This window comes from Galeopterus variegatus, unplaced genomic scaffold (assembly GCF_000696425.1).
Source record: "Galeopterus variegatus unplaced genomic scaffold, G_variegatus-3.0.2 Scaffold1259, whole genome shotgun sequence".
NCBI classification, from domain to species: Eukaryota; Metazoa; Chordata; class Mammalia; order Dermoptera; family Cynocephalidae; genus Galeopterus; species Galeopterus variegatus.
This window is the reverse complement of record NW_007727370.1, coordinates 94385-105159: the sequence shown is the minus strand read 5'-3', so window position 1 is coordinate 105159 and position 10775 is coordinate 94385. Positions and strand designations below refer to the sequence as shown.

General features: G+C 36.6%; 1 protein-coding gene across 2 annotated transcripts in view; it reads right to left on the bottom strand.

The window, feature by feature from the left end:
• Positions 1–2359: 2359 nt before the first annotated feature.
• Positions 2360–10775, bottom strand: part of PCMTD1 (protein-L-isoaspartate (D-aspartate) O-methyltransferase domain containing 1) — a 34679-nt gene continuing 26263 nt past the window's right edge. For both annotated transcript variants that reach the window (XM_008575932.1, XM_008575933.1), the window contains exon 5: positions 2360–3602. In XM_008575932.1, the coding sequence (XP_008574154.1) occupies positions 3235–3602 (368 nt within the window). In that variant the 3' untranslated portion in view covers positions 2360–3234. The remainder of the gene's footprint in view (positions 3603–10775) is intronic.

Below are 10775 nucleotides of genomic sequence, written 5' to 3'. Positions count from 1 at the left end.
CCCTGAGAAATGAAGGACTAGGAAGGGGCCCATGGGTGACAGTCATGCTAGTAGTTGAACCTAATAGCAGGTACACACATGTACCTACATGTACACTGAATTATTCCTTGTACTTTGCATATATTTTATAAATATTCTTCATATGTACTGAATAGTTTATAAAAATAAATTTTTAGAAAACTCTATACTCTTCAGAAATGGAAATAGTCAAAAGGAAGTGAAATGTCCAAACAGAGCCAACTGTATACCATAATTCCACATCTGTCCATAGGTGTCTTAACAACTGTCTAAATTAAAAAAGAAGAGAAAAAGAAAAGCCAGGCCACTGGAGAATAATGCTTAATTATATGCAACTGTTTATTTAAAATAGTTTTTCAAGTCTTACAACGATTTAACAGGCTTTGCGTCACTTTTATCATCTCCAACAGCTAAAAATCAACATTTACACCTTTTTATTGTAACCACTATGTATGCTATTTTAGTAACATTTTTCTTTATTAATACTAGAACCAAATACTCGTATTTCGACCAATAAGCAGAACAGGTTTAAATTACCTTCTTCGTAGCTATGGTGTTGTTGATAAATTCCTGGGATTTACCTGACGCTGGATGCCCCTGCAGGCCCTGTCTCTAACTAGCTGTAGAACTGAGGCAAAACCTGCCACCTCTCTAGGCCTATTTTCTCATCTGCAAAATAAAAGTCTAAATTAGACAACATCTATTGTTTCATCTGGCTGTAAAATTCCATGACTATATTTCCCATCATTTTCACTTACTTCATCTTTATTTGCTACTTCTCCACTTATAAAGCATAATTTTCCATACTCAAGTAAACATAAATTCATTAAAAAATAAACACAAACCCACAATATTCTTATTCTGATATGCCTGTATTAGTAGATAAAAAGGCTTTAACCTGAATTTTCATTTTTCATTTCTACCTCTTTATTTAAAGTCAATGATGAAGTCACAACCATAAAATGAATGCATTTAAAAACACAAAAGATATATTTCAATGACAAAAAAATATGCAATGATCATGAAAATCTACTGTATAATTTGCCAAGGTCTTATGAAAGACAATATGAAAAATGTCAATCTTCATATATATCCTTATTAAAAACTCTCTCCTAAATAGTAAAATCATTTAAGAATATGTATCTTTACATATCTGGACACCAGCTCCTAAGAGAAGGGGATTTGCCAAGGTCTTATGAAAGACAATATGAAAAATGTCAATCTTCATATATATCCTTATTAAAAACTCTCTCCTAAAAAGTAAAATCATTTAAGAATATGTATCTTTACATATCTGGACACCAGCTCCTAAGAGAAGGGGGGTGGGGCAGATAAGATAACTCTCCCCAGGTTTTCTACATAAAAATATGTGGGCAGCAGAAATTCAAGATTAAACTTCTAAAACAAACAGTTAATTCAAAATAAAATGAACATTTCTAAAGTTGACAACAGTAATGACACTCATTTTTTTCTTTCCTAGATAGAAACAAGATGGGGTATTTAATAACAGCTTAGTAATCATCTAAGAAAAATTGTAGCGATATCCCCATCCCGCCCCCAGGACACTGGTATAAAACAAATACCTTCTATGAAATTATTTTTCACATTACTAAAATATCCCCAATTACTTGAGACAATTTCAAGCTTACACTATTTCAAACACCTGTTTTTGGATTTGTGGGATTTCAGAACTGAGAGTTTTTACACAATATTTGAATCTTAGCAAAGAGATAATAATCCTTTCACTACACTGCATTGATAGGGTTTTCTTAAGCAAATCTGAGCAACTACTGAACAGTGATACTGGTGGTAATAAGTGATACACTCAGATTTTTCCCTTTAAAAAATATATAATCCATGTGACACTAAGTAGTAAATATGTTATGTTGTACACTTTCTTAACCAGGAATGACTGTTTTCAGGCCTCACTAGGAAAACATTTACTACCTGCTTCATCACTGATAAGCTACAACAAAACTCAAATGATAGATAGTTTAAGAATGTGATATTAAGCAAAAAATAAAACCCATTATAATTTACCAAAAGAAACAGAAAAAAAAATGAGAAATTAAATGAGCATGGTATAGGTCCCAAAGATTAAACTAGAATTCTGACCTGGATTTTCAAAGCAAAAGGCAGCTACATACAATTTCTGGAGACATTTCTTATCCTAGAAAGATCCAAAGCAAAAGCAGGCAAGCTTGGCCCTACCTTGTCAGAGATAAATATTCAGATAAACTAGAAGTTCTATTTCCTAAAGTGCATCTGCTGACCAAGTCTGCCCTGGCCCTGTTCCTTACAGCTACCCAAGAAACTGGCTGTCACCCATGCCTATTCACTCGCTGTCTCTGCTATCAAGAGTCACACAGAACGATGGATTTTTAAAAAACCAAATACTTTATACAGTGAACTATAGAAAAAGCAATCCTAAATACACTATCTTTTAAAATTCTAGAGAATTACAATAACCTCATTATTCTTAAATACTGAAAATGTAAAGGGTCCATACAAATGAAGAGTTGTATTAATTATATTCTTCCTACTTTATTCACTTGCTATGCTCTTAAAATCTCTATGAGAGAAGCAGTATTTTCCCCATGTCTTTTGGCAACAGATTCAAAAGCAAAAGTAGCAGGGCTGTAAAATTTCATGATTTTTTTTTTTAAAGCTAAATTATTCAGTATCTTGTATTGTTATTGCACTCATATATCGCCCGGAACACATCTACAGTAACTCAGCAATAGTGATTGCAACAAAAGTAAGGTAAATAGGTCTACAAAGCATTGGATTTCCTTATCAGATAGAAAGTTTTCATACAGGAAATGCAAACAACCGCAATTCAAATCAGATTATATATGCTTAACAATTATTCAAACCTTATATAAAATTAAATCTAACCCTCACTACTACAAATCTGGGAGGAATCAGAAAAGGGTTTATAGTACACAAGTCCTGATTATTGTTGCATTCCACTTTGAAATCACTCTGAGTTAAAATAGCATTTTTCCAAGATTTAAAAAAAAAATAGATTTTATAAAAGGGATTCTTTTTAATCACTTTTTAATACATCATTTTTGTTACTGACAGAAACAAGTTATACTTTTTTCCACTATAATTCGCTCTGATGAAAGAAATAATTCTCTTTCAATTCTAACAAACACTACATTTTCAAGACTAAAGAAATTATCAGTAGGCATTCTTTCTTCTTGACCTAAGTTATTTGTCTCTAAAATATGTCAAGTAAGCTTTCAAAGATTCAGGGAGGGGCAGCTTCATGATTTTTTCTCTCAGTAAGTTTTGAGGTGGCTCCTCTGTCTTCATGGCTTCACTGTGGTCTTTCTCTTCCTCTTCTTTGTTATCTTCTTCCATTTTTTCATCCTCCTCACTGTCTAGAGGCTGAGGAATGAGCTGATTACCCACAAATACATAAGTGTTAATTCTCTGTTTAACTCTCTTTCTTTTTCTTCTGGGTGGAGCCCTTTGAGGGATCCCCTTGGCCTGCATCTCATCATTTATGAAATTTCTAAGCGTGCGTCGAATGTAGATACGAGCCAAGTCCTGTAGATTCCTGACAGCACACGGGGCTAAAAACAAACAAAAAACACAAAAAATAAAACATTACATATTATTTATTTCTTCACAGAACAAAACGTATTTCTTAGTGAATTTTAGGAAACACAGAAGTATAAAAACTCTGACTACCACCTAACAAAGATTCGGGGGTACCTATTACATACCCAGCACCATTCTAGGTACCAAGAAGCAGTGCAGAACCTAAGTTGTACAGGTGTATGTGTGTTGCCATGTTTGCACATTAAAAATGCTCTGGAAAGATAAATAAGAATTTAGAAACAGGGTACATCATGAGAACTAAGTAATTAGGGGACAAGAACAGGTGACAGACTTTACCTTGCATATGCTTTTATACTTTTTGATGTTTACATGAGAAGAATTATTTAAAAAACTCAAAAGCAATATTTGAACAGCTGCCTCAGTCTGAACTCTAAAGCTGTCTCTCTCTCTCTCTCTCTCTCTCTCTCTCTCTCACACACACACACACACACACACACACACACACAGAGCCTCATTCTTTCTTTCTGTAAATCAACAAGTAGAACTGGTTCATGGCAAAGAGCCATCAGAAATAATGCTGTGGGGCCGGCCCGGTGGCGCACTGGAGAGTGCGCCGCTTGGGAGCGCGGTGGCGCTCCCGCCGAGGGTTCGGATCCCATGTGGAGACCCGTTCCCGCTCACTGGCTGAGCGTGGTGCGGGCGCAACACCGAGGGTTGCGATCCCGTTATCGGTCAGTAAAAAAGACAAAAAGGAAAAAAAAAAAAAGAAGAAATAATGCTGTGAACAAACACTTTAATAGCCCAAAGAAGCATCACAGATCTTAAGCCACTGATGTCTACTTGTACCAAATATCATAGAGTAGGAACATGTAGCCCATCTGCTTCACTCCTATCTTCCAGAGACACACAGAAATAGGTCTAGAACCACACACTCTTCTTTGTCACCTAAATTTATATGTATATATATTTATATATGTATATTTCTACATACACCACAGATATAGACATATATCTAGAACCACACACTCTTCTTTGTAGCCTGTTCCAATACTTTGCATAAAGAAATAAATTCTCTATGCCCCACACAAAATTAATTTCTCTTAGTTTCCATCCCCGTGGAAATAAAATTATTAAAGATCCTTCATTTCTAAAAATAAACAAAACTCTTCTCAGTTGAGCAGTACTAAAAATCTTCGTCATTTATTGTTCTCATCTCTTCACTCTTGGTATTCTTTTTTGGATATCCCCCTTGCAAACTTTTTGGTGTGACAAATTCTGCCTTCTTTAGTTACTTGTGTATATGGTCCCTCTTTGCCTTTAGACTGTGAGCTGTGGGTGGGTGGCTGTTTGCTCTTGGTGCTATCCACAGGGCCCTGCCAGTAAGAGCCAGGCACAGTGCATCACCCCACTGAGACTCACAGCATGCTTCCTGTGTTCTTCCCACCAACCACAGTATGCACCATGGGCTATGCCCAGTCTCACAGCAGACATACCCTACAGTAGTAAATACAGTTTTTCATAGAACCATAGCATAGAAGACTTGGGGTATGGTTACTTTTGACTGGGTGGTCACAAAGGTCTCCCTGAGGAGGTCAAAGATCTCTTAGCACAAACCTATTGGCCACTTCTTCAAGCTTTTCTCAATGCCCTATTGAAACATGAAATGTAAAGAATTCCAAAGAGCCACATTGGGCATGTTCAGCTAGAAACCATTTTTTCTGCTCCCAGCTACATGTAGTGGAAATTGAAACAAAAAAGAATCTGAGTTCAAATTCTGCGTCTGTTACTGATTAGTTTTGTGAACATGGGTAAGTAACAATAGATGTGAGCTCTTACCCCTTATATGTTAAAATGTGCAAAATACCACCTGCTCTGCCTACCTTCCAAAAGTGTTCACTAAGTTATTTAGCTTTCATTCCACAAATATTTGTTAAACTATATGTCGGGCACTGTTAAAGAACCCATTTAGATACATAGCAGGTGATTTAGGCTACAAAAGTGCCTATACTCATGGAGCTGACATGTTTGGGGGAGGGGGCAGGAAAACAAAAAGCAATTATGAAAAACAAAAAAAACACAGGGAATACAAAAAAAAAAGCAAACACTGATGTTACAACAGATAGCGACTTGGGGGTATGGTTACTTTCAACTGAGTAGTCACAAAGGCCTCCTTGAGGAGGTCATCTCTGAACTACGATGTAAATGATAGAAGGTAACAGCCCTAATAAGCAAATGAGCTTGGCATGTTCAAGGAGCTGAAAGAAGGTTGGTGTAGATGAAGTTTGGAGCAGGGGGTCAGCTGGGAACACCTGGGCAGTCTACATGGAGTATGAGCATACTCTGATAGGTGGGTGGCAGTACAGATGGAGAGAAATGGACAAATTTCAGATAGTTTTTGATGACAGGATGGAGATGGATTGGCTGTGGAGGATGAAGTGGGAAGAAAAAGAATCACGGAAAACATCTCAGTTGTTGGCCTAAGCAACTGGGCAGGTGCTGGTTTCAGTTACTGATATGACAAAGACAGACGGGAGAACATGTTGAGAAGAAAATAAAAAACTGTGTTTTGTTTGTATTAAATTTGAGGTGTCTAATACATATCCAAAATGGAGATTTCAGTAATAATAACTACAGTGTCACACTAGTCACCACTTTCAATGTTTTATATATAATAACTCAATGCTAAGAAGTTACATAACTTTCTCTAGATTGTAAGTGACGGAGGTGGGACCTGAGTGCAGGGTTTGATGCAGAGTGCACATGCCTTTCCAACCTCAGGCAGTTAGAGCACGACTCGGGGGGCCGGGGGCCCGGAGCTGGAGGACAGCCTGGGAGCGAGTGTAAAACAGAGGGGAGGAGTGGACAGGCCTAAGCCTGAGAGAGCTCTGCTAATGGAGAGGGTAGAGAACAAATCTATTAAAATTTTGGAAATTCTAAAAGACCTAAGTATTAGGAACTCTAGTAGTCTTTTCGGCTGGTCTTTGCTCGTGAACCTCTCTCAGATTACTGGAATTTTCTGTCAACACCTTAATTATGTTCTTCCTCTGCCAACACTGTCTGCTATTCCAGGGATAATAAACTTTCAATCCGAAACCGTCACAGTACCTGAACTTCAACAAAAACCAACTAGACCCAACATAGAAAAAGACTCCGACTTGACTTCTCAGAAGTCCTAAAATAGCATCCACATGAACTTATTTAAAAGTTCTTTGGAATGACAAAAAAACTTTTAGATAATCCCCAAGCCCATCTATTCAGACATCCCCATTATTCTCTATTTGTTAACACTCCCTTTTTCTCAATCTGTCCAGTTATGAGATAAGGATTTAACAGACCAGGCGATACTAATCCTGACTGCTATAAAAATTTATTTTAAATTTAAGCTTTCACTCCAAAACTACAGTTAAGATTATCTCTAACACACACATTTAAGCTCCATTTGTTTTCCAAGGTAGTCTCTATATAGATTTTATGGGAGCCTAAGAATCAGGACTTCCATTTTTATTTGTTAACAAAGATTGAAAAGGACATTGTATTTAGGTTGAACCATACAAAACTGATGATTTTTGGCTTTTTTTGACCTACAAAAGCACTGACTTCATATAGTTCAACATGATTTACTTCCACAATTTATAAAGTCTCTTTTGCCCCTGAACTTTAAACAACATATCCTTATTTTTAGAATGTCCTCTCTGCCCCCTGCAAAAAAACCACAGAAAGAAATAAGTTTTAAGTCGAATAAAAATTAGTGATGAATCAGAGGAAAAATTATAACTCCATTTTACTAAGCTGCTTAATATGAGCAATTTTATTGCTACAAGATATATTTGCTTGTGTATTATTTTTAGGGTTTTTTTTGGTACCAGCATCCTTTCATAGTTTAACTCCCTATAATTAATAGAATAATGTCCTCTGAACGAAAAGCTATTTTGCCTTACTTTAAAAGAAAAGGAAACTTGCTTTTATTCACTACACATCTTATTAAATTTTGGTGAATACTAATTTTCAAAACTCTTCTCATCCTGTGAATATTACCTGAAGTTATATTTTTTAGAAACTCATAATTCCCGACTCATTTATATAAACTGCTGTTGGTAACTGATGACTTTTTATTACAGAAACTTTCAAGTATACACAAAAAGAGAGTCAACAGTATAATGAACCCTCATATGCCTAACACATAGCTTCAGCAATTATCCTTCATAGGTAATCCTATTTCATCAACACCTCCATCCCTACCTCAGATTATTTTAATGAAAAATTTAGACATATCATTTCATTTATGAATATTTCAGAGGTATGATGGGATTTTGAAAAATTTAAGTTCCTTCCCCCACTTTATCCTATTCCATTGAATTTATTCCTATTTTACATTCACAATTATAAACGTCACTCAACCCAACCAATGACAGTCTTAGATCTATTAGTGTTGACATCCTTAAAATAAGGGAGAATGGAAATTGCTCATTTATAACATAGTAACCATGTCACTCAAATTATGTAATTATAAAACCACATTTACAACCAAGACTCTTCTCTAAAGGAAACCAAACTAGGAAAACTGTCAGATAAAAAAGGGAATGACTACTGATAGAATTTGGAAGCTTTTTTTTTTTTTCCTTTTTGTCTTTTTTTTTTACTGACCGGTAACGGGATCGCAACCCTCGGGATCGCAACCCTCGGTGTTGCGCCCGTACCGGGCACCGGCAATGGGATCGCAACCCTCAGTGTTGCGCCCGCACCATGCTCAGCCAGTGACCGGGAACCGGTCTCCACATGGGATCCAAACCCTCTGCGGGAGCGCCGCTGCGCTCCCAAGCGGCGCACTCTCCAGTGCGCCACCGGGCCGGCCCAGAATTTGGAAGCTTTTAACAGTGTCAGTTACAAGGTAAAACTCTTAAACAGCTGTTGCACAGAAATCTATAGGGGACTCTGTAAGTACGCTTGTATATGACGAACATGATGCTTACAGTTAGGCCACTGTCAAAGCAAAATTGTGTCAGAGAATTTTTTTTCATTACTTCTTTTTATTACTTTTCATCCAGTTAGGATAGTTTAAACAAAATTGTCATAAACTGTAGTCCTAATGTTTAAAAAATAAAGGAGAAGATAGTTTTACTTTGTTATTATCATTGCCTTTAGCAAGGAGTTGAATTAGGTACCCAATAACTGTATTACAGTATAGCCTACTATAATATACAGCACATATATGAGTACAGTATAAATATATGAGGGGTCTTCAAAAACTTCATAAAGGATTCATATTATCTTTTAATTCAATTTTTCCATGAATTTCTTGAAGTACAGTAGACTTCATAGAAATAATCATATTATGCATACAGATACAAGTGACAATCACTTGGGCAAAAAAGATAGTAGTACTTTTCTGTGTCCCAGAAGATATCCAATGTATGATACCCCTTTCTGACCAAACTGGATTAAATTACTAGATTAAGTTACTAGCACAGTAACTTCACAGTTCTAAGAGAATGACTCTCCCTTTTGATAATCTTTTTTTATTTTTTATTTTTTATTTATGTTTTTATTTTTATTTTTATTTTTATCCTATATAAGGATGACCAGTAAGGGGATCTCAACCCTTGGCTTGGTGTTGTCAGCACCACGCTCAGCCAGTGAGCAAACCGGCCATCCCTATATAGGATCCGAACCCGTGGCCTTGGTGTTATCAGCACCACACTCTATTAAGTTACTAGCACAGTAACTTCACAGTTCTAAGAGAATGACTCTCCCTTTTGATAATCTTTTTTTATTTTTTATTTTTTATTTATGTTTTTATTTTTATTTTTATTTTTATCCTATATAAGGATGACCAGTAAGGGGATCTCAACCCTTGGCTTGGTGTTGTCAGCACCACGCTCAGCCAGTGAGCAAACCGGCCATCCCTATATAGGATCCGAACCCGTGGCCTTGGTGTTATCAGCACCGCACTCTACCGAGTGAGCCACGGGCCGGCCTGATAATCTTTTTTTAAAAAATCATTATTTTATTTTTAAGTTTTCCTGTTTTATGTGGACTGTATGTATAACTTGACTCAAATCCTTTTCATAAGTAGCCAAAATATACATTACCAACAAGTATATTTATGAAAAATGGCTGATAACATTTTCTGAATTATAAAAGGTTCAAAATGTTTTAGAACTGAGTGCTTAACTTCTTTCTAAATGATATCAAAATAAGAGCACAGAAACAGAATATATGAATCTCATGAATCTGTAAAAAGTAGTCAACAAGTTTCCTTTGATGGCAGCTCATATTAGAAAAGAATGATGGTAAGGTGCTCTCCTGGGGTCCAGGAGAAGAAAGCTTCATGCCACTGATAACTCCCAGAGTGACAGTCACCACAGAGCCTCGTAGGCCTCTAACACCTCATTCATTCCTCCCCCATCCAGGAGGAATGGTTTGTACAGTCTGAGTGTGCAAGAAGCCCCTGGCAATGTGTGGCTCTGTTGTTCCCTTCTTTCCTCTGGGATTTGCCTACTTTCCTCCGGGACTCAACACACACAGACTGGGCTCTGCTCACCCATGTACTTACAGGGTAGGCTCCCAAGGTGGGAGATTGGCCAGTGTTGCCTGTAACTGGGTGGGTAAGTCTCTAATTTAAAGGTGTAGAACTCAGCTATATTCTCCCACCTACTCTGCTTGATAATAAAGCTAACATTTCAATCCCTAGCTGACTCCCAAATTTGTCTCTCCATTGGTAAGAACTTGAGCAAGAAAAAAATAGGTGTAATTTAGTGACCTTCTCAAAACTCCAACACCACTTTTCATTAAGCAATTATTACATGCCAGGCACTATGCCAAGCACTTTACAAATAATACTTCATATAATTTTAAAACTACCCCAAAAGTTCCCAAAGTCACACAGCTCAAAAGATGGTAGAATGAATACTTCAATAAAATGAAATTTCTCTATAAAGCCAGATTCCTATGAAATAAACTCATTTAAAAATTAAACTAAATCCAAGAGGTTCATTTTTGGTAAAGAATTTTACTTAATGGGTTAACAAAACCATGATATCCACCAAACCAATTAATACTACTCTCTCCTCTTCTTTCTTAAAGTTTTGTTAGTCCCATTAAGCTGATCACATCCTCCTTCTTGAAACTTTTCTTTCTTGGTATTCAACACCCTGTGCACACTGCCCCCCCCCCCCCCCCCCCCC